Source organism: Girardinichthys multiradiatus, chromosome 1 (genome assembly GCF_021462225.1).
Source record: "Girardinichthys multiradiatus isolate DD_20200921_A chromosome 1, DD_fGirMul_XY1, whole genome shotgun sequence".
NCBI classification, from domain to species: domain Eukaryota; kingdom Metazoa; phylum Chordata; class Actinopteri; order Cyprinodontiformes; family Goodeidae; genus Girardinichthys; species Girardinichthys multiradiatus.
In genome coordinates, this window is record NC_061794.1 from 20,099,470 (window position 1) to 20,124,501 (window position 25,032).

Here is a 25,032-nt window from a genome sequence, read left to right on the forward strand (position 1 = left end):
AATTTGCTCTATAATCGCCAATGGTCAACGTCTTCCAAGTTCTCAAGTCTTGTGCAGCCTATTACAGCTTTTCTCCAGTATTGCCTCTATTTGGCTCCATGCATCTTCGTATCATCTCCAATTTGCTTCTCAGTCCCTAATGAAAAAAAGCATTGTTGGATAATATTTTATAACCTATTTCTGCGTTAGGCTTCTCCAGAATGTTATCCTTAACCCTCAGGTGTGTTCCTTGGTCTTCATGATTCTATGCGTTCTACATCTGAGGTCTTCACGGAACGGTATATACAGAGATTAAATTAATCTTTTTACTAATTAGGTGACCTTTAAATCTATTTAAAGGTCACCTATTTGTATATGCTTCCACTGTATTGTATTTGGCGGTTTCAGAGTAAAAGGGCATGAATAGACATACACACCAGATGTTTTGGTTTTGTAAACAAAATTCTAGATGTAGCAAGAAAACGTGGAAAAGTCCTATAAATACTTTCGCAAGGTGGTGTAAGTTTAGAAGCAGGCTAATGTGTCTACCTTGAGGTTGAAAATGTGATGTGCAACAGCATCCAGCAGAGTAGCTGGAGTTTTTTTATTTTATTTGTTTTGTTTTTGCCTTAAACTGCCTATTTGAGAAAAAAAAAAAAAGGAATTATTCTCATTCTTTTTCTTTAAAAATCCTTTTGCTTTTAATCATCATTTTGAGAAACAAAATGTCTGGTATTTATGAGTAAACACTGAACCGATGACTTCTCTTCCTTTTCACTGTAAACTAATAAATAAAGCATTAATTGCTGCAGACAAAATTGAATGTGTCTCATTATTATTACTCAGCACTTTCTTTGTGCTGAAAATGGCCCCTGGGTGTCCATTTTCTATGGTTTTACCTTCCCGAGAAAGCAACGATCCATTCTTTACCGTGCAGACGCCAGTAGAGGGCGCTCCACCCCTGCAGCATCCATCCTAATAGCCTCTGACATCAAAGCACACGCTGACACACAAGGACCATACTTCCTGCCACAGGATTAGTGCAGCAAACAAAAAGCTTACAGAGTCACATGGCTCTCCACCCCAAATGGTCCTTTCTTGTAACCCACTTCTCTTCTAGAGCTATCCCATGATTCACTTGGGGTGGGCGTCGGCACGAGCATCAGCAGCATCACTAAGTTTCAGCTCCTCCCTGCTGCATGCTGGGAGGGAGAGACTGAGAGGATCAGGGTCAGATAAATTACAGACAGAGTGACGGCACTGAGTGTAAATGAGCGGACAATTGTGTGCATGAATGTGTGAGAGAACAAATTAGGCTGGGTTACAGAGAGAGTTGTGAGTGTAACTGTCTGTGCATGAGAGAGAGAGAGAGAGAGAGAGGCAGAAGGTAAATCCAGACAGGATAGGAGTGAATGTAAGGGGCAAAAAAAAAAAAAAAGGGAGACGAGAGGTAGAAGACAAGACAAGGGAACTCAGAAAAGGAGGGAATATGGCTGAGCCGGAGCTGAAATCGAGAAGCAGCCGGGAGAGTGTTGCTAAAGCAGTGAGCCAGGAGAAGATGGGGAGTAAGTACAGTGTGTGCTCACACTCCTGGAGATGGCACATGGTGCAGATCTGCACTATTCCATCATGCGCGCTGATGCAACGCTGTCTGATGCAAGACTAGGATAGCAGAGTTAATGTAATTTTTGTGCTGAAATTGTTCTTGTTGGGAGTAATGATGCTAACAGGTGACAAAATGGCAGGTGCATGTGTGTATCTGTAGAAATATCAAAAGCTGACATTCAAAGAGGGAGAGAAACATCTAAAAATTATCAAATTTGAAAATCTTTACATTTTCAACATGTCAGAATCTAAATAAGTTGCAGTGTTTCTCATGTCTTATCATCTACTGCTGTGCTATCCTGACTTCACCAGCAACTGAAGCAGTCCCCAACCAGGATGGTCTTATTGTGGAGCAACCAGCATCCCCCATGGTCTCTGACCCCACTGCCACAGATCCATCTAACAGCCCACCTGACAAGGGTGAAAAGATCAAGCTCAAACGCAGCATCACCCTCTTCAATGGCATAGGGATGATCATAGGCACCATCATCGGGTCAGGCATCTTTGTGACTCCAACAGGTGTGGTCAAGGAGACTGGCTCTGCTGGCCTCTCATTGATCATCTGGTCTGCCTGTGGGGTTGTTTCCACCATGGGAGCCTTGTGCTATGCTGAGCTGGGCACGACCATCACAAAGTCTGGAGGAGACTACACATACATCCTCGAAGTATATGGCGAACTTGCAGCCTTTCTGAAACTGTGGGTGGAGATGCTAATCATTCGGCCATCATCCCAGTATGTGGTCTCACTGGTTTTTGCCACCTACCTTCTTAAGCCCCTGTACCCGACCTGTCCTGTGCCAGATAGTGCGGCCAAGCTCATCGCCTGCGCGTGTCTTAGTGAGTAGGAAAAACTTTTTGGATGTATTTTCATTTACATTTTTATAATTTCTATTGGGTAAATTGGAGGAAGTTCTTTCTGAATTTACCATTCTACTTATAGCTGTGTATTTCTCAACCTGTCACAGCTTCCCTGACATTTGTGAACTGCATCAGTGTGAGAGCAGCCACCAAGGTCCAAGACTTGTTCACGGCATCCAAATTATTATCTCTCCTCATCATCATCATCTTTGGCTTCATCCAGATTTCCACAGGTAAGTGCCAGTTGCCTCCACCCTTTAACGACGGTTCTTATGAAGTTCAGATTGTTATTTGTCACCTCAGCTCTCTGATTACTTTTTTACTAAGCCTCTCAGTCTAATTTCACTACACAGATTCCAATTTTACAATTTGGTTTTAGAATTTACCAAGCCAAGCACAACATGCTGAGTAAATTTGAAAAGTTGAGAGTGTAGATGATAGAATAGCTATTTTTTTTGCTCAGCATCCATATAAAACAGCATGTTTGCATATTATTCTTTTATGATGCGCTCAGAGCAACAGCATGTTGAGTTAACAGGAACATGTCTTTCTTTAATGACGAAACAACGATCTTCTAATCTTATAAATCTTCGCTAGATCAGATTTTTTTTTCTAAATAAGCTTAGTCTTCTTTTTAAATTAAATTGGTTGAACCGATCTTTTTTTAGTTTTAGTAAATGTAGTCACATTTGTTTGTCTCAGTTTACAATAGCTGATTCTTGTTTGATCTCCAGTGTTTTGTTGGTGTAAACATTGAACGTTTTGAAGTGGCCCAGCCAGAATCCTGACTTGAATCTGATATCGAAACTGCAGATGGAGTAGAAATTAGGGTGATGGGAAGGAGGCCTTCTAACCTCAAAAACTTGAAACTTATTATCTTTAGAGTGACACCTGCTTCATTTCCAATAAGAAACAAACATTTTGGTTAAATAAAAATATATTCCAGTTCAAATCTACCAGGGGTATGAATAGCCCACATGCCATCAGCATTTACAACAGTTCTTTGAAGAAACTTGTATAAAATGAACTACAACAACAATTAATTTCCCATTAGAATGAATAAAGTATTTTTGAAACTGAATTGAATTGAATATTTGTGTGCTTCACTGTAGATGGGTATTGATAGTATCTAGTCTATTCTATTATTTTAATGATCAGTACAAGTTCCTGAAACCAACAGTTAGCTAAAAGGATTATAATCAAGGTGCATAATCCCAAAAACCAGTTTCTGTGAATTTTATATGTGATTATTACGCAGTTTCAACGGTCATATTTACATGTACAATATGAGGTATTTTTCTTTTGTCTCTAATTATGAGCAAATTGTTGATGCATGCTAATGAGACCAATGAAGCAGGCTGCTGTCCTTTCAGTTTGTTAGCACAGTTGCTGAGTCTAAACACAGGGTCTGTGTGTCTACAGCCGGTTGATTGAGTCCGACTGTGCGACCATGTGCGCGTCTATCTGTGTGTGGCTATACTTTCAGGCTGCACAGGGCTGTAAAATCATTACTATACTTGTGTCATCTGTACATTGTTTACATAACAAAACTTACATGTTAGAAGATGTTTACAGATTTAAAATCACTGGTTTATGCACATTATTATGTTAGCCGCATGATGTACAGAATTTGTTTTAGATGAAGAAATAATTTCAAAAAAAGACACACCAGACAAAATGTGACATCTGCTCCTTTCCCTCCTTTTGGAAGGCCACACCCACTGCCATTGTCCCCCCCCCCCACAAAGTTACCATGGTAACAAGGTGGAAATGCCTAGACTGGGATCTTTGAGTGCATGACAGAAGGACCAAATGGGCAAATAATGTACATGCTTACCAAGTCCCAGTTAAGAGACAGTTATTAACATCTGAAAGCAAGAGTTATAGTTGAGTCACACATTATCTGTACTAGTGCTATTCTGATGCAGTTATTTACTTTATCCTTTGTAGATTGAAATTTATTTATCATATTTGAAAACTCCTCAAATTCAAATGCCACCTATGCTGGAGTTCATCATGCTTTCCCACATCTAAGGAGACGCTGGTTGAACATATCAGGTTGTTAAAATGCAGGTATCAACTGGCTGGCATTTGTGGACAAAATGAAAAGTGCCAAGAGTGTTATAAGAAGATACATCTACTCAGATGTGTAAGAACGCAATATTCTGGGATTGGTTGTGGCCAAATTAGGCCTTAAGGTTCTATCAATTAACATTAGCATAAAATAACTCCTGTACTTGTGTTTCTCAGCAACAGCAATTACTTCTGCTTTTTCCTAGACTTGACATCCTGTTAACACTTGCAGCATATCAGTCATTATTGAAGGAAATATATTTGGTCAATTAATCACCAGTAATAAACCACTGTCTTCCGGGAAGCTTGTAATAAAAGGACTGAACATGCTCACTACAGTAATTCTTTGCCAAAATGGTTACCACAAGGCAAAAATAAATAATGATCTAATAAACAACTTCACAACTTTCATAGAAATAACTTGTAAGAGTTGTAAACTGTTGCTTTTCTACCTTCCCCTGGAGCCCAGCTGTGCTGTCATGCTAACCCTAGCTTGTAGAAACCAGAAACAAGCAGAATATTTAGTCTTATTTTTTATATGTAAAACAGCATGTACCCCTTTCAAAAATGTATTTTCTGCTTCTTGTAGTTTCAGTTAAGTTGCTTTGTCCTTCTGCCACCACAAGAAGAGCCCAAGCCACTTTTCCATATGCTACTGTGTTCTAGCTCCATATTTGTCTATAAGCTACAGAGGTTACGTTTCTTTTTTAGCTGTTTCTTATACACCTTTTGCTGTGTACATGCAGGTGACGTACCATATCTGAAACCAGAAATGGCATTTGAAGGCAGTAAAATGGGAGTGGACAACATTGTGTTGGCGTTGTACAGTGGTCTCTTTGCTTTTGGTGGCTGGTGAGACTTTGTTCACAGCTGACATCTGTTTATCTTTTCAGCACAACCAGCTGTAATTCTTTTCCTGCCCATTAAAACGTGTTAACCTAAATTTTTGTTTCCCACAGGAATTACCTGAACTATGTTACTGAGGAGATGATCAATCCAGAGAGGTGACTTAAAAGTGATGCAGGTTGATTTCAGAATTTTACAGACTCTTCTGTGAGCATTACGGCAATGGCATGACTGCCCTCAACTATGAATAAGATTGTCTACCATCAGTTAATTGCATGGAGATAAAGTACAAAGAGACACCAGCACTGACCAGAATTGCAAACATTGGATGGCATGAAATTAAACACATTCACTGTCTGATGTGAAGAATTCCCTCCTGTTATGAACTTTGGATTATGCTTTGTTGCTGTTTAATGATTATTGGCCACCCTCACTCTCACAGAAATCTGCCACTGGCCATTATTATATCAATGCCAATAGTCACCATGGTGTACGTTCTGACCAACTTGGCATACTTCACCACCATCTCTCCTCAAGTCATGGTTGAGTCAGAGGCGGTTGCTGTGGTAAGTGTTGCTGTGGTAACCATATAGATGTCGTTATCTGGTACACAGAGACTTTTCTTTCACAAAAATGTGCACTTGTTTCTTTGTTCTCATGCACTGATGCAGAGTTTTGGGGAGTACCATCTTGGTGTAATGGCCTGGTTGATTCCTGTCTTTGTGGGGCTTTCCTGCTTCGGAGCCGTCAATGGATCTCTATTTACTTCAGCACGGTGACTAAACCATAATATTAACACAATTTTTGTTTTAGGACAATTGGAGAGGGTTGTTCCAAGATCGGGGGGGGGGGGTGATTTTATCAAGGCGAAATGCTTCAGTGGAAAAAAACTATCTTTTTCTGCACTAGGCTGTTCTACGCTGGAGCCAGAGAGGGTCAACTTCCTGCTGCTCTGGGGCTGGTTCACACTGACTTGTTTACACCTGTGCCATCACTGATCTTTACAGTAAGGCTGAACTTTAAATTCAAAGACTCGATAGCAGTTTCCATTGTTTTTTTTCTTTTCTATAGTTATTTGTTTCCAGGTTTGTCCAGCAACTTAAATAAGGTTAGAAAGAGCAATTGGTCTGCTTTACTTTTATTAACTCCTGCTTTAGTCTGCCTAATATATGGCACACCACACCATCACACTACCTCCAACAAAAGCTGTTTGGTGTTGGCGGAGAGAGTTTGACAAGCTATTAATGGGCGCCACCCACATACTCAACTTTGCTGCTCAGCCCACAATTGTGGCACCATTTAAAGGGTAAAAAACAACTTGTCTAACGGTTCGAGTTTTAAAGGGTTTCTCTGTGGTCTTGAAAAGTCTGGAAAAGTATGGAATTGATTTTAATTTTTCTTCCAGGTCTGGACAAGTATGGAAAACAAAAATAAGTATAAAAAACGAGTATGATTTTCCAGACTTTTCTTGTTTTTGTTCAAAAGAACAATTACCTAATAATGCTTGATAAATGTGTTGTTTTTTTTTACATTTACATTAAATCACATGCTTTTATTTGCCATTACTGCTTTTCACTTACTAATTCAATGCATGATCATTCAAAGGCAAAACAAAGATAAAACAAAGCTCATTTAACATTTTGGGACACTGGTAAACTGGACCGGAGGTTCTTAAACTGGATCTGGTTGATATAAAAGTACTAACTGTTATTTTTCAAGGTACCAGTGTTCACAAACTGTACTTTTAAGACTCTTCCTTTAGTGTATATTCCAGACATTGTTGGAAGTGTTAGTCTAGCCAACAAAAAAGCAGTGAAATGACCCTATACCACACTCCAATTTCACTATTGTGCTTATTCATGATTTTTGGACACTACAGATGACAAGACCTGACTCTGACTACTACCAATGCAATTAAAAGCTAATCATTTTGTTATAATTGTTGTTATAAAACCTAAAGAAAAAAAAACGAAAGTTTGAATCTGGAAAAGTATGGAAGTTTGAAATTGTCAATGTGTAGTAACTCTGGATTAATTACCAAACATCCAAAGATCTACCAAAAACAAATTTTCGTATTTTTTTCACTACGTTTACATTCGTCAAAGAGAACAATCAATGTTGTGATATTTGTGCTTTGTAATAGTGCCTCCTGTCCATGATGTACACCATCTCCCAGGATATCTTCTCAGTCATCAATCTCTTCAGCTTCTTCACCTGGCTGTGCGTTGGCATGGCCATCGCCGGGTTGGTGTGGCTGCGCATCACCAAGCCAGACCTCAGAAGGCCTATTAAGGTACAGTCTAAACGCCGCCGATTTAAACTAAGCACCTTTTTCTTTGTGAAATCCAATTTAAATTATGTGAGACTCTACTTGAACCTCACCATGATTCTTTGTCTTCTCAAAAACATCAACATGTCAGCAAGTTACATAACGTTTCCACAGTTTTTATTTTATTTTTAATGAAAGCACCATTGTATCACTGCTCCTGTTATGAGTTGGAAGTGGAACCCCACTGTGCTTCCATGATAGGAGGGAGTGGCGACTGCATGAATGCACTGTTCTTTGTTTCCCTATTTATCGTGGGAATACAACCTTGGTTGACAGCAGTGTTTCATCTTTCTTTTGAGGCAAATGATCTCAGCCCATTTGTTTTATAACACACAGAAAATAAACAGGGACCCCAGCTCCATTACTGAATCTATTATGAAGCAACATTTCATAGGTACATATGCGTGTGAAATAAACTGGGACACCCTTTGAAACTGTGTGTTTTTAAAATATTCAATATCAAATTGAACAATAATGAGAAAGTCTAGTAATTTAAATAAACATTAACATTTCCAGGCAACTGTAAAAAATAATCAGGAGTGGAATAAATCAATACATTTATTCCATTTATTCTCACTTAAAATAGCTATAATCACACACAGCTGAGGCCTTAAACAAGGACATCGGAGCAGTTTATTAGTCTGGCTTTAAAATTAGGAGGTTTTAAAAATAGGTAAAAAAACAGACATTCCTTTTTATGGAAAATAGTGTACAAGTGAAGGACATTTAAAACATCCAGGAACATGTCCAGATCTGGCTGTCCAAGCAAGCTCACCCTGAAAACAGATGGCAGGATGCTAAATTAAATCTCCAAAAACCCTAAAATGTCATCATGGGACCTAAAGCCAGCTCAGGTATAAGTGGAGAAAACAGGTCCATCTTTTCTGCCCTCTGGGGAAAAAATTGTCATAAACTTATAGTGAAATTTAATGTTTTGTGTTTTAAAATGAATGTAAAGGATGAGGAGTCTGGAAATGTCTGGCATGTTTACGTATAAATGCGTAGGAACCCTGGATTTTGTAGATGTCATTTTGCATGAATAACAATGTGTCACGATTTAGTGTTTGTTAGAGTTTCTGTTTATCTTAATCTAAATAGAAAAATCATCTCTGTAAATATTGTCAAAAATGGAATGAAATTGTAAAGTTAAACTTTCCGTGATTGGTTTCAGCCAAGTCTGTCATTATTTAAATTTTATTTTGTATTTCTTCTGTCTGTAAACTAAGTTACAACAGCATTTCACCCATAAACCTTCTCATATAAGTAGAATTAACAGCTGTTTCCCTATTTTTTCCTCTGCAGGTGTATCTTTTTATCCCTGTGACGTTTGTGTTGGGCTGCATCTTCATGATCGTCGTGTCCTTCTGGGCTGCTCCGTTTGAGAGCCTGGTGGGAAGTAGCATTATTCTCACAGGCATTCCTGCGTATCTGCTTGGCTACAAGTGGAAGAAACCCCATATGGTCAAGAAGATGCTGGGTAAGTGAAGTTCTGGGTTTGCTTATTTTAAAAAGGTGCGATTGTTTGTTCAGACCAGACTGGAGAGACCTCTCCTACAGTTTGTTATGAAATTCATGACAGGGTATACCTGAACTTACTGTTCTAGTTTATTTCTTTATATATCCGTTGTGGAGCATTCAATATTTTCTTAATTTTCAGAATATATATTGATATACACTGATTTTGTTATACAAAACGTGCAATATGACGAGTTGTTTCTTCTCAGAAATCTTCACAATGTTCTGTCAGAAGATCTTCATGTCTGTTCCTGAGGAGAAGGAGAAACATGAGGTGGCCGAGTAATGCCTGGCAAACTTAGCAACACTCTTCAGATGTTCACATTCATTTTGAAAAATAATTTGAGCACATTATTTTAAAATGTTATCGTACCAGCTATGTTAAAAGTGGAAAAATATATATAAATTTACAAAGCGCAAAGGTGGCCTTATGGAATGCCCTTGTGTACAAAATATAAAAGCACATTTTGTGACATCCTTAAACGGTTTGAAATGTCTGCAGGTCCAAATTGTATCTGAATTTTGTTTCTGATTTGTTTCTGTTCATTTTACTCTGAAAGGTTTTGTCCTGTTTAATGCTGGAACATGCTTTCGTCTTAAAATGTGAATAGCTGCAATGAAGACATGATTATTTAGATACTGCAAATACAGTATTAGAAGTTGCTATAGATCTACTGCCCTGAAGGTGTATTTTCCATTGAGCAGAGAAAAAAACAGAAGAGGTCTGATGTTTTTTTTTACTTTTTATATCACTAACATTAAAACTTCACATAGTATTCAATAGTTAAGCTGTGAGATAAAACTGAGGACTGAACAGTATATACAGATCTATCGCTGTATTTGAAATATGCTGCTAGTGTATAGTGGCTCTCAAAAGTCTAATAGGGCTGCAGGATAACAGGAAAACGTAGTTTTTAATATTATAGCTGAATATTGCGTTGATGATATCGATTGCGATTCACCTGGATTTTCCTTATTCTCCTTTTTTTACTTCTGTGTTTCAACATTTCTCCTAAAGCTGTCTTGTCTTGGTCACTAAGATCTACATCAGATGTGGACATAAAGGACAGTGAAAGTAAATGGGACATTTATACTGTACAACTAAACTGATAAATGAACAAATCTGATAGGGAGAAAATATGAAAGAATAAAAGAGCCTCAATAACCTGGTGAATTAGAGGATGATTTAATCATGTTTGTACGTGTCAAAAACCTGGAATTTTAGCACAGCTGTTTGCACTTTTCAGAGCCACTGTCCAATGTTACTGTTTAAAGAGGACAACCAGCAGAGCCACTTACTTTATTTGACCCATACTAACATTTCTGTTAAAAAGTTTCTAATTTGAAACAGCTTTTTGCAATCATTTCTACAATGAATAAGCACGTATTTTAAAGCACAGTGTCTAGAAACATAAACATGATTTGTAATTTCTTTCGCAGCAGTGCTGCTATCAGGCTAGCCAGTTTTTTTCTATGATTTCATTCCAGTGTAAAACCGAGTTAGCTCGGTGCCTAAATGATAGCAAGATGACGAAAGCCACCTTCTCTGGTTGTAAAATACTGGTAGCAGATTTGAAAGACCTGTACAAATGTATCTTTAGTGATTGTATTAGTGTTTGCATTAGAGTTTTTTTTTGTCTGTGCCAGCCTTGTCAATATTGATATTTCATATTTTTCTGACACTCAGACCAAATTGAATGTTTATTACAATTACTGACGCAGTCCCAATAAACCCCAAAGAAAACATTCCCAGAAGCAGGAAGCTTTACCAGCTTTGAAAGCTTACTCTGAATTCTGACATTCATTATATACAAAAATGAATGCCATTCTACCAAAATGTTTTCTACCTTTTCTATTTTCTATTCTTAGAATTTCTCAGAATAACAGAATTGAGTTAATTCTCAACTCATCCGTCCTTTATGCTGTGATATTATTGTAATTATTTTTATTTTTTTTTCAGATAGAAAAACATTAACGCAGGCACTTAATTTAATTATTATGGTGCACATTCGTAGCAACCAATGAGGGGTAACCGTCAACTATTTATTTATGTCTTGCACTCACCAAATTAATACATCCACAGCAGCTATGAACACACCAATAAATAGCACAAAGGCTAAAGACAGAAATGTAAACACCCTCTTTATTGATTGGCCTCGAATTAAGATGAATGCTTTCTGCAAGCCTGATTATATATTTTATGTTGTGCGCAAAATACTGTATATGTATACAACGTTATTATACATCTGTAATTACATTTGCCAGGTGAAATGTTATGGAAAAAAATAGAAAACTTGTATTTTCAATCCTAAAGTAGAGAGTACCTATTATATCTGTTGTATCTCAGTGACCATGGCAGGTACATGTAATAATAAAAGTATTTTCTTCAGAGTTTGAATTGTTTGTGTTTTATGGCAAAATGACAAACAGTAAACAGAGTTTTTCCCCTGCAGGTTAAAAATATTTACGCCACTGCTGTATAAATGCATCAACCAGATATATTAGTATTAGTTAAGGCTGGCTGCAGACTCAGTGCAGACAAACAGAGCAAGCAACCCCAAAATATGACACTGCTTTGATCTAAATGAGGATATCACAGGGCAATTTTCTTAAAATGCAGTCCAGTGTTATTATCTCCCGAACCATCAAGTGTTTGGGTAGTGATCTCGATGAAAAGCCCATGCTTTCCTGTTTGTCTTGTCATGTTTGCTGGCTGTCTGACAATGAAGACACTGAAATCTACACTGTCTGGGGTGTTCATATCTGTCTGAAGAGGAAATGAAAGCCTCTGAAGGCTGCTGATGGAAGCAGCATCAGAGCTGCTGGACACAATACTAGTGATGGGAGATTGTACAGGCAAAAACTAAACAAAAGAAAACAATATTGCTTGACTGGAGTAATATTGTTTGAGTAATTTTGACTGTAGGAAAGAAGAGTTTTTTGATGTTTATTTGTAACACTATTACAGAATATACTTACATTATTATTATGATTTAATCAATGTTGAAAATACTTTTCTTTGCAAAGAAAAACAAAAAGAAGTTGTTTGGATTACTCAGTCTAGGATGTCAAAGTACCAACTTCCTGTCTGCATGATTTTCGGATTTCATTTTAAATTAAGAGGAAAACGTACCTTTAAAAGACACCAATACCTAGTTGGTATTATTAACACATAACATACTAAAAATATTCTAAAAACAATTTATTAAAAAAAAGATGTAAATTGTCGCTCTTTGCTCAGGATATCACATGGAAATGAGCTTAATCTATTAGTTTTGGACATAATACAAACGTAGGTCATCCATGACTTTTTGTCTTTACTAAACTTCACCAGCAGCTGGCGATAGAGTTACATTATTATGGGTTGGCTTGAAAGTAGCGCTGTCTTCTCACTCATTGCTACTCATAGAAAAGCATTTACTTAGGACATGTCCAACACCAGCCTTGCACAAATATGTGCTCTAAATAATTTTTCCTTATTAAGCTCAATATAACATCAGATTGCTCAGTGAAATAACGTTTTGTTCCACAACAATTTAAGGTTCTGACTGTGCTCACCCACTAAAGATATAAATTTATTGGGGGCATTCAAAGGCATTTAAACTCCTTCCAGCAGGTCAAATATATGATTGGGATAAAGACTGTGCATCCATGGTACTTAAAATATTTCATCTAAGCAGTCCTTTACGGTTGCTATATTGCAATTGTTGATATTACAGTAACAGCTGCAATTCAATACATTGTGCAGTTCTAGTGCAGACCTACCAAGAAAAGGTAATCTACATAAACTGATGGACCAGGAAGGGCAAGCATTAATCAGAGAAGCAACCAAGAATCCCAAGAATATCAGGACAGTATTCCTTAAGCAGTGACAGGAAAACATGGTGTTGATGGGAAGTTGAAGCTAAATACAGTGTAATCCTGCAAAAAAAAAAAAAACAACAGTTAAAGGCTCCTAAAGATTCAGACAGACGTTCACCTTTTTACAAGATAATTAGCATAAACATAGAGCCAGAGTTACAATGGAGTGATCTAGTTCAACGCATGCTCATGCGTTAGAATAGCCCTTTCAAAACACTGATCTGAATCTAATTTAGAATCTGTGACACAAAAAATGATGTTCACAGATGCTCTCCATCCAATCTGATTTAGCTTAACCTATTCTGAAAAAAAAGTTGGGCAAAAAAAAAACCAACAAGTTTGTAGATTTGAAATGCTGGTTAAGACACGCCTTAAATTCACCTTTAACTGCAGTGTAAGTGGTCCTAAAAAGAATTGACTCAGAGGGGCTGGATACAAATGGACTATACTATACTATAATGAATTACACTTTTAGATTCTTATTTGTAAAAACCTTTAAGAACAATCTATTCTTTTCCTTCCAGTTCATACTACTTGGTGTTGGTCTATTACATAAAATGCTAATAAAATACATGAGATTTTGTGGTTGTAATTTTACTTTCCAGCATGCAACACTCACTATGATGCCCTATGAATTACCTCAGGGGGGCACTGCGTCACCATAATCTACAGTGTACCGTGCATTCAGAAGGAGAAGAAGGCGGTGCATGTTTTGAGAGGGGTAGAGATGATAGATTCCATTTCTATTCTACATTTAATCCAACTGTGAAATTCAAAACTAAAAGGCAGCTGCTTTTTTCTACCAAAGTAGTTCTCTGTGAGGTTGCGTACTGCATCAGCAACCCAGAGTTCCATCATCACACCTTTAATAAAGACATGGCCAGCTGGTAGAATATATATGACCTGTTAGAACCATATTGACCTAACCTGGATGTAAAATAAAAATCGATCTATCCTGAATTCATAACAAAAACAAAAAAGACATTGAACAGCTCCAAGTGCATTGGGTGAAGCCTAAAAACTGCAGTTAAAGAGCTGCGTGACAGCAGCTACATTAACTTCTGCAACATCAAAGATTATCCTCCTAATTAACCTTGTGTACGTGCATCGAGAGCAGGGTTGATGGGGTGGGGGGGTGGGGGTTGTGGGCAATGATGTTTTTAGGTGACTACAGCAACCCGGCTGTTCTGCCATACAAACAAATAAATCTTTAAAGGTGCAATAATGTGAGACGATAAAAATAAGAGGAGGCATGAAAATTCACTTTTCCACTTTAAACATTTTATTACAGACAAATAAAACAAAAAAAGAAGTATTTGTGACACAAAAATGAAGCTAATGTTGGTACATGTATGTGAGAAATGCACCAACGACAAATTCTGAAAATATTTATTATTCTAAAAATAAAGCTGTTGGTTTAATAATAATAATAATAATAATGCACCCTGATGCAAATAAGCCAAAATGTTACTTCATATTGTCTATAAATAGATGTAAAACCTGCAAAGAATTAAATAAAATGACCAAATTGTAAAACATATCCAACAGAACAAAATGGGGGCTCTTTTGTCACTGGCTTTACAAATTAAAGAAATACGTTTGGCAGGTTTGTACACAAAATTAAAATATATCTACCCCCAATGACCTGAAACGCAAATCCTGCTACAGTGAAAATTTAAATGAAGTATCTTGAAAACTTTTTTCCACACAAAAAACAAAGAAAAGATAAAGATGGAAAAGTTTAACACAATTCTAAAACACCTAAGAAAACTAGTCAAAAACTTGAAAACCCACTGTTATGTTTTTTTTCTTTAGTAACATTTCACATTTAGCAACATATTTTTTTTTATTCACCTGTACAAGTGATGTGAGACTAAAAGGATGGAAGGCGGAGCTAAAGACAAAGGGGGCGGTTCTTATTGACAGGAGTAGGAGGAGCTATACGTTTAATCAGTGACCCCTGTAACGTCCTGAGGCTGTTAAAGGAGCAACGTCCTCTGTAGGAGTGTGCCCAGCCGAGGAGGACACCGAACAGCTTTCAACTTTTGCATTTCCTGCTTTTATATTTTTTGGAGAGACATGAACAGAGCTTCAATTTGAGCTTTAATGTGTGTGGCCCCTCGCTGAATCCGCTTGCACAGAAAAATCACGTAACCAAACAAAAGAGGGTTTTAAAAAAAGCCGAGGGACTCCAGCTCAATACACACACGAAAGGGATCCATTTTGGTGATATTTACAATCACTCTGTGATAAAAGGAAATAAGGAAGTCCTTTAGTATGAGGAACAATGATTTACAAATGGCATATGTATTCTTGACGACACCTTCATGAAATGTTGCTTTCCCTTCAGTCGGGGTTGTTTCAGAAAGTCCTGAAGTACATCCACCCCTGAAGAAGCAACTATATTCTAGTTTCCTGCATTAGATTTTCTACCTTTGTGTATGCTTTAAGCATTTTCCCTTCCTAATAAGGATAGTTCATGGCAAACACAGAGCAAATAAGTGAAAAGGAAAGCGATCCTTCAAAAAAACAAATCAAAACAATATGAGAGGACATTTTTGGCCCTCATTTCCAGTATACCTGCGTGAGCTTAAAGCTCACCACCACCTCAAAAACAATGTTCACAGACCAGGAGGAAAAAAGGAAAAAAAGAAAGCAAAGGATGTGCCTCGGGCTTGCGGCCGATTTAAGTGCTTGGCAAAAAGGTGGTACTGTAGCAGTCTTTGGGATTTTCAAAATCCATCAGAAGAAGAAAACAAAAAGAAAAACAAAATGGTGAAAGAGCAGAAACACCAATGAAGCTGTTGTTATGTTAGAAAGCTCTCTGGAGTCTGACATGTGGAGGTCATATAACTTCAAGTGAGGTAGAGAGGCTTGTCCCGGGCTCCCATGCCACTGCTGATGAAGAAAACAAGAGCCGCATAAATGTGTGACAAAATTTACTTAACAGAGGACCGTTAGTGCAACATAACTGTTTATTCCACATAACATTTCACCAGGGAAAATCAGATTTTTTTTTCAATGAAAGCCTGGTTTGGGGAACAGCTCCAAAACAAACATGAAAGCTGACGACAGACAACAGACATCAAAAGGCATGAATTCAAAATTTGCAGATCAGTTGGTATTTGAAATGTCAGATTTGGAGACTATTCTCCAGGTATCTTCAATGACAAACTGGAAGTAATTTAGAACCTTCCAAAACCCCCAAAATACAGAGATCTGACACGTGGGAAGAAGATTTAAAGCAAAAACTCAGTAATCTTCAAATAAGCCTCAAACAGGATTTAACCCAGACGTCACGTTGTTTCAGAACCAGATGAATCGGAATCTAAATAAAGGAGACACGCAGAGACAAATTTGTTGTCACCCTTAATAAAGATGTGTAAAAACCCAAATTATCTTAAATCCCATGTTAAGAAGTAATTGTTTTTAAGCAAGTCAAAGGTGGCAAAGTTGATGACACCTCTAACAATCCCTTTAAAATAAAAGTAACCAAAGGGTCTTTTAAAATGACACTTTCCTTTTTTAAGTTGATTAGAGTTTTAAGGAACTTCTAACTCAGAAATATCTGACACAGCAGATTTATCCAATGGTTGCTAAATTACGCATTGTGAGCAGGATTGTACAGGAGGTAAAAACATACTATATCCAAACTCACTCTTAACTGCAGCAAAGAGTGGCGTCTTGCAGTCCCCTAAGTCTCCATAGTAACTACTAGACCCCCATTTCCAAATAAAAGAGACTTTTCTTGCATATCATCACAAATGAAAACATATCAAATTTACCAAGTTCAACTGGAACTTTACCTGAAATCAGGCGCTTTGTTCAGATGAACATTTCCGGTGGGCTAGGAATAAAACAAAGGTTGAATGTGGGAAAAAATCTGCATATTTCTCCTCCAACTGCCTTGGAGACCTCATTAGATTGCACGGCACCATGACTTGTTTAATATACTATACGATTTTGAATAAAACTCCAGTAGAACCCAACAGTAAGATGCCACTCTTTGCTGCAGTTCTTTAACAGTGAGTTTGTAGATCATTTTTGTTTTCCCTCCTTTACAGTCTTGCTCTTTGTATGTGGAGGCAAGATAATTATAGGTCCAGCATAGTGGCCAGTGGCTAGAAGAAAGAGGCCTCTGTGTCATTTCATTTTTGGAACAGAAGGAGAAAGATATGGGTTACTAATTAGAAGTCACTAGAAACTCTGATAAACTTATAAAAATAAAAATGTAAAAAACGTTTGAAATGAATTTATTTTTATTAGGGATTGTGTCACCAATGTTTTTTTAAACAATAATTTCAATAACATTTCCCCACCTAATGAATGTACTCATAATAAAGGCAGGACGTGGTCGACACATCCTTGTCAGAGAGGGCAACAAAATGTGTCTGCATTTTCTCCTCAAAGTAGCAACACAAGATTTTTAAACGTGATACAAAATTTTCACTTAGTGCCTGTCTGAAAGGTATTCATATTATTCAATAAAGCAATGTATGTGGAGCGACACTTAATTGGATGTCGGCACTTTTTCCATGCTCGGTAATAGCATTGTTCTTGTGCTAGATTACTCATTTCAATTTCAAGAAGATGCTTTCTTTAGCAGGTAAATTGCTTTTTATGATTAACACTGTCTGAGTGTCAGAGTGTGAAGCAAAATGGTTTAATGTAGATCACTTGGAAAATGAGGAGCTCTTATCAAGCTGCTTAGTATTCTCAACAACTAGACGTTATGAAGTGCAGCAGAGTCAGAGCATTTTATCTTGGCAAAATAAAAAAAAACATGGCACTATGTGTTAACTGGTGTTATGAGCTTACCCGCAGTGGTTGGGTCCACAGTCCCTGTTGCAGTACTCGCCATCCCAGTCGGGGTTCTGCCCGTGCACTGGATTGGGTGGCCCTGGAGACTGCGAGCCCCCGACACTATTCTGGTAATCAGCCTGAAGATGGGAGAATCCCTGCAGAGGAGGAGAAGGAGAGGTTATATCCGCCAAGCATTTACGATGGCCAACCATCAGGGTGTGCTGAGCCATGATCTGTTATGAGGCCAAACACCATGTCAGTGGTCTATATCAGTTGCTGCTGAGAGAAAAATATCCATTGTCCTCACTCCATTTGCTCTTATTGCTAGGCTAGGTTAAAATAGTTCTCACAATCTGCTCCTGGACTGGAGATTTTATTGACTGAGGCAATGACATAATTAGCTGGTTTGATCTAAATGACCAAGAATGTCAAAATCAAAGCATATTCCTATTGCTCTTGGGATAATAAACATGTTTGTGCAACGGTGATTAGCAAAAATCTGTAAGTAATTACACAAATTCAATAAATATGACAAATTATGTTGACGGCTACACCAACCTGTTGGCTGAGCGGAGGGGAATGCAGAGGGGCCTGGAGCCCCATTTGGTGTGAAATGATTGGCTGCGACTGCTGCATGCGGATTGGCTGATTCAGATGCAAGGAGAGCTGAGCGTGCGGGTGCAGAGGCGGGCTGATCTGGAAGGGTGCTGGGGGAGAGGCACTCATGCTGGGTGGGAGCATCTGGGACTGGCTGAGGGTCTGGCCCAGGGCATGGCGTGGCCCGCCGTAGCTCTGGAGCTCAGAGAGTGGAAAGGAGCCTGGGGGGCCCAGGTAGGGTGAAGAAGATTGAGGGGGCACGCTGTACAGGGGCTGTTTGGGGGGCAGCAGGTGAGAGGGTTGGCTGGTCTGCTGGGCACTTTTTGGTTCAGGATCATTGTATGTCTGTCGAATAAAAAATAAAAACATCATGTAAGGTCTGAAAAATGGAGGCAATGACAGAGGCCAAGTGAAACACAAAATCATTATCTTGTTAAAAATACAGATTTAAACTGAAATAATGTTTTTTTTTATTTGTAGAGATGCACAAAAAATCATCCGATGACTGGAACTGGCTGTATTTCAGCTTGACTAGCCCTGACTTGTGATTGGCCAGTCAGAAACTCAAATATCTTTTTCTGTGGCTCATTAGGCTGGTACAACAAAACCTCTTTCTGCAATGAAACATGCTGGGTTTGTAAATGTTGGGAGCCGTTTGAAAACCAGTTACAGTTAGTGAAGCTAATCGCTAGTATAGGGAAGCTAAAGACAGTTAAAATATCAACTTAAAATTGACTTACATACACTACAGGTCAAAAGTTTTTAAAACGCCTTTCTCATTTTAATGGGTCTCTTTATTTGACTATTTACAGTGTAGATTCTCACCAGAGACAACAAACCAGTGAATGAGCACACATGGAATTATGCATTAAACCAAAAGTGTGAAATAACTCTAAACATTTTTATATTTTAGATTTTTACAAAATAGCCAGCCCTTGCTTTGATGACTGCTTTGCTCTCTTGGGGGGGTATTTTTAAAGCCCCTTTAAAAATAGTCATAAAAATGTTATGCATCAACAATTTACTTGATACTTTTTTAAAATGCTAATTAAATTATTTTCTGTTCTCACCATTGATAACTCATTCAGGAATATTATAAATTTTAAACCTTTTAAAAGTCTATTTTACCAGTATATGTAAATTAGGTAGATTTACAGTTGATAGCATATTACATTTTAAGGGATTTCAACACAAGCCAGTTAAAAAAAGAGAATTGAAATTGCAATGGTAGTGTATTCAAATTCATCATTTAATATACAACCTTGCCAAATTTTATGCCATTTCCATCCACGCGGCCTCTTAAAAAACCTTTAAAACCTTAAAAGCAAACTTTTTTTTAGCATGACCTGAAATTTGTTTGACTAAGTGGCATAACTATCCTTGCTGAGGCTGTTTATGATGGCACCCTGCTTGAGGACAGTACAAGGTTCCTTCTATAGGAAACAAGAGTCACCCTTCAAAATAAGAGATTACTTTTCAAAATAAATGCAGCATATTTGGATTTGTGCACAGAATTGACAATTTATGCATTCTTAATTTACACTATTCATGGAGGTCGGTCAAGGACATTTACAAGGGCTGGATGTGGTCTACAGGGTCCTAAAATGCAGATGTCTTTCCTACTGTTTTATGACAACCTGCTTAACACCAACATTGCCTTTGCTCCTAAAATTAAAAGAAATGAACAGACACAGTAGGAAGACAGGGAAAAAATATTTGGATGCTGTTATTTAAAGAGAAATTTAAATTGACTAAAATCAGTATCAGCAGGCCAAAACAAATACCAGACATTAGATATTCAGCCCCAAATCTCTAAAACGTTACACACTTGTTTAACACTTGTGATTTCTAGACTTCACATGCTTATGATTGTAATACAGGTTAGAGATTAAAAAGGGCTGCATTTCTTTATGGGAAAACACTGAACTCCACCAAATTCCTGCAAACTTGACCTTTTGCTTTCAGGACAGTGAGCAGGTGCAACACCCCCACCTCCACCTCCACTCTCTCTGGAGGCCTCAGTGATGAGCTGTCAGATTGCTCATCTCCAGCCATCAGTGTTGATTAGAAGGTAATGGAGCCCATTTGTATGAATAGAGCTAGGGCCGAGGTAATGATCAATAGACTCCTTGACAGATAGATGGGAAAGGAAGAGGAGAACACACACACCCACACACGAATACACACCTACATATGTGCACACATACATATATGCAGGACCCTGGGCAGAGAAATGAGGCTGTTTGCCTGCAGAACAAATGGAATGACAAAAGGAATCTTCCCCTCACTATATTGTGTGTGCTGTTAATACAAGGCGGCACTAAACAATGCAATCCTGCTTGCCTTCTTTTTATCAGGGTGCTTCTTTGCTAGTGTATACAACGCAGCATCATTCACCGGGCAAAGAGTGTGTCATAGATCTGAATTAGCAGGAGGGTGTCAGAGAAGGAAACAGCAGCAAGCCAATCATTGCTTGAGTTGTTTTGTGATGTACTTCCTGTTGTAGATGATGAGAAAAGGAAATCAATGATCTAATGCATGACTTGTTTGTTGGTGTGAGATAAGAATAGGATTTCTATTTACTAAGGATATACACTGTATATAACAAATTAATCTGATAGCGTGTGAAGCACATGAAAGAACAATTACTTTCTATCCTGCGGCCATGAAAGATGACATGGCCATATGCTTGTGTGCCTGCACTTGGTGACCCCCATCCTCCTCACCATATACTGAATACTTCATAGGTAATGCATATTATAAATCCCTGTGGATCCTATGGAAATCTGGTATTGTTCCAAATATAGCCTGCTCTTTTTGCATAAAATCCCCCAATTTCTTCAACATCATAGTCTCAAACCACGGAACCCCTACACCCCCACTCCAGCCCATTAGGGAGGATTTTCCACCCAATCCATCATCAGTCTTAGCCGGGGCTTGTATGTCATAAGCGTTACCTTGGAAACCAGACTGGCTCGGTACGCGGCCAACGCTTTCAGGTACTCTTTCTTAGCTGCCTCGGTTTTCCTCTTGTATCCCTGCGTAGAAAAACAACAACAACAAAATTCAAAACAGAAGGCTTTGGGTGAGACGAGAGGTTGACATGCTCGTAAACGTGCAAACACACACAGAGACACACACACATAGAATCTCTTTTAGCTCACTTGCTTAAACACATACTGCATCCCTGGACGTGCACACACAAACCCACACACAAACATGTCCGTAATGGTTTCCTTTCCATCAGAACCAATGGTACAGAACACCTCCATTTCCTCATCATGGCACTAATACTCCCTCATCTCAATGTGTCTCCCTCTATCGTAGCAACACATCATTTCCATTCCAATCCACCTAAAGAAATGGACTGGAACTTCTTGTTGTCTTGTGCTCTACTCAGAGGCACAATAACATTTTCAGTACACAGACATCAGGGCTAAACCAAAATGGTTACTGTCATTTGGCATATTAGGATCCTTTTGCACAAGTTTTTTTTTTTTTTTTGACCTTCAATATTGTTACAAACCTCTGCAAGTACGTGTTGCTGCTACGTTTTCAGGGATCTCACAGTGTTTATCTTTGATTCTTTTCAATTCATTTCAGTATATTTTTAGAGCACAAATTCACAGTGGGTCATCTCAAGACCATTTGCAAGACAAACAGATCCAATTCATACACATAAAAATATAATAAAATCAGTCCAATTATACTGAGAGACAGTCAAATTCAATTACATATATTGCATTTAAATTCTAGTAATAATACAATTTGGAAACCATTCTAAGGCAGCACAGGCAGTTGCATTTAGTCATGAACTTTGCAGCAACTCCTTCTCCTGAACAGCATACAGCAACAGCAGAGAAAAACCTACTACCTTTAGCAGGAAGAACTCAGTAAGAGGATAGGATATTAATAGGATAGGTCAATAGGACACATTCACAAAACATAGTGCTAATATACGAGCCAGTGCGGTTCTCGTTGAGTTTTCAAAACAAAATGGCAAGATACATTTCTTCCTTTTTGTGTTTTATCGTGGAATTCCAGTGTTCACAGTTGGTTTGTTCCTATGTTTTATCGGGAGAACAGTTTTCTCCTTGGTGCTGGTGTTGAAGAGACGTTTGTCTGAATTGCCAAGCTGATTCATCTAGGTGCAGGGTTCCTTCTGTTAGCTGCTTTCCCAGATCTGAAGAAAAGGATTTATGCTTTGGCTTTGCACCAAGAGAGGTCCAGGGAGGACTGTTGGTCGGTTTGCTTTCATTTACATCATCATTCTGTTTCTTGGTGGTAATTGTTAGCTGTCTGTCAGTCTTATCACTGTTTAGAATCACCGATAGGGTCGTTTCGTTTCCATACCCAGCATTTACCTCCACATTCACTTCAAGCCGATGAATTTTCATTTCCATCACAGCTATTTTCTGGAGAAGTTTGTCATAGGCTTCTGTGGAGAGGGGAGGCATCTTGTGCTGCCATGAAAAGTGCAGCTGCTCCTCATCTGGTAATTATCTCAAATGCAAATTAGATAAAAAATCCTTGAAAAATTCATGAAAAAATCCTCAAGCGTCACTGATTTAAAGTAGTTTAGTCCAACTTTTCTGTAATTTGTAGCTGAGACACAAGAAGTTAGGAGGAAAAGAATGCAAGCAAACGGAGAACAAGGGGAGACATTTTTAAATGCGGACCCAGAGTGCCATGTGGCTATGGAGAGAGATTTTTGGATGGAGTTAAGGAAGTTCTAAAAAAACATTATGCGACTCAGAAAAGGGAAAAAGGAACCATCCCAAGCTGTGTATGCTTTGGGGGGGGACTAAGAACCTGGATTAAGGGTCATTGTTGGGAGGTGGAAGGAGCACCTTGAGGATCTCCCAAATCCGGTCACCATGTCCTCCACTGAGGAGACAGAGCCTGAAGATTCAGGATCACTATGGCAGAGGTTGTCGAGGTAGTTAAAAAGCTTCCCGGCAGTAGGACGCCAAAAGAGTGGATAAGAATTGGCCTGGGATTCTGAAGCCTGTGGACATTGTGGTGTTGTCATGGTTGACATCCTCTTCAGTGTCACATGGAGGACCGGGACAACACCTTTGGGGTGGCAGACTGGGGTGGTGGTTCCAATTTTAAATAAAGGGGAATGTAGAGTATGTTCCAATTATTAAGGGATCACACTTCTCAGCCTCCCTGGGAAAGCTTAAACTGAGGTGTTGGAGAGGAGGCAACAACTGATAGCCAAACCTCAGATTAGGAGGAGCATTGTGGCTTTCATCCTGGCCTTGGAACAGTTGACCGGATCTTCCCCTCTTCAAATTGCTGAAGGGGTCATGAAAGTATGCTTCTCCAGTCTACATGTGTTTTGCAGATCTGGAGAAGGCCTGTGACCGTGTCCCCCAAGGTGTTTTGTGGGGGGTGCTGTGGGAGAATAGGATATATGTGTGGCTATTAAGAGCTATTCAATGCTTATATGCCCAAAGTAAGAGCTGTGTCCACATTTCGGCACAAGGCAAGCTTGTTCCCAGTGAATATTGGACTCCACCAGGGCTGCCCCTTCTCACAATCCTGTTTGTGGTGTTCATAGACAGGATCTCAAGGCATAGTTATGGAGATGAGAGTGTCTGGGTTGGTTGGATCTTACCTGTGCATTTTGCAGATGATGTGGTTCAGTTGGCCTCTTCAGGCCATTAACTCCAGCCTACACTTTGCTGTTGAATGATAAGTGGCTGGAAAGAGAGTCAGCTCCTAAGGCTATGGTTTTTGACCAGAAAAAGGTGGACCCACTCTGGTTTGGGAGTCAGTCTCTCGGTTTAGATATCTCAGTGTCTTGTTCAAAAGTGATGCTAGAATGGAAGATGGAAGGTGGCTTCATCTGCAGTAGTAAGGACATGGCTCTGGTCTTTTGTGGTAAAGAAAGAGTTAATCCAAAGAGCAAACCTCTCGATTTACCGGTCCATCTATGTTCCAACCCTCATCTATGATAAACATATCATGACATATTTACCAAGAATGACAGAGCGAGATCCTGGTGCCAAGCGGCCGAAATGAGCTTCCTCCGAATGGTGGCTGCACTCAGTTTTAGAGATAGGATGAGGAGTTTCGTCATCCAGGGGAAGCTCAAAGTAGAACTGCTGCTTCTCCACATTGAAAAGAGTCAGTTGAGGTGGTTCAGGCATCTGATCAGGATGCCTCCTTGACGCCTCCAGCTGGAGACATTCCAGGCATGTCCCACTGTGAGGAGACCATGGGGAAGACCCAGAACTTGCTGAAGGGACTATATATCCATTCTGGCCTGGGATCGCCTTGGGATCCCCCAGAATGAGCTGGAGGAAGTTACTGGGGGGAGGGATGTCTAGGGTATCCTCTTGGACCTGTTGCCTCTGCAACCTGATCTCAGATAAGTGGAAGACAATGGATGGATGGATGAAAATCATTCATTGTAATCCAACTATAGTCTCGTTTTAGGGGTTATTTCTTCCCAGCCCACTCTTTGGTAGCATTAACATAAGACATTTGTCACTTTATTCCAATTTTTGGTGTGCTAGGTCAAACCCATAACAAAGCCCAGTTATGTTAAAGCAACC

At 38.8% G+C, this 25,032-nt stretch overlaps 2 protein-coding genes across 4 annotated transcripts in view; one reads left to right on the forward strand and one right to left on the reverse strand.

The window, feature by feature from the left end:
- The first annotated feature begins 1,059 nt into the window (after positions 1 to 1,059).
- LOC124869660 (large neutral amino acids transporter small subunit 1-like) lies at positions 1,060 to 11,596 on the forward strand. The gene is made up of 11 exons (XM_047367644.1): positions 1,060 to 1,544; positions 1,897 to 2,421; positions 2,550 to 2,675; positions 5,262 to 5,367; positions 5,475 to 5,519; positions 5,804 to 5,927; positions 6,033 to 6,136; positions 6,271 to 6,367; positions 7,505 to 7,654; positions 8,993 to 9,167; positions 9,415 to 11,596. The coding sequence occupies exons 1-11, from the start codon at positions 1,469 to 1,471 to the stop codon at positions 9,489 to 9,491; spliced, it is 1,605 nt and encodes a 534-aa protein (XP_047223600.1). The 5' UTR covers positions 1,060 to 1,468; the 3' UTR covers positions 9,492 to 11,596.
- Positions 11,597 to 14,325: 2,729 nt separating this feature from the next.
- Positions 14,326 to 25,032, reverse strand: part of LOC124873598 (thymocyte selection-associated high mobility group box protein TOX-like) — a 123,408-nt gene continuing 112,701 nt past the window's right edge. For all 3 annotated transcript variants that reach the window (XM_047374357.1, XM_047374349.1, XM_047374366.1), the window contains 4 exons: positions 21,424 to 21,504; positions 18,428 to 18,811; positions 17,885 to 18,024; positions 14,326 to 15,964 (listed from right to left, as the gene is read on the reverse strand). In XM_047374357.1, the coding sequence (XP_047230313.1) occupies positions 15,922 to 15,964; positions 17,885 to 18,024; positions 18,428 to 18,811; positions 21,424 to 21,504 (648 nt within the window). In that variant the 3' untranslated portion in view covers positions 14,326 to 15,921. The remainder of the gene's footprint in view (positions 15,965 to 17,884; positions 18,025 to 18,427; positions 18,812 to 21,423; positions 21,505 to 25,032) is intronic.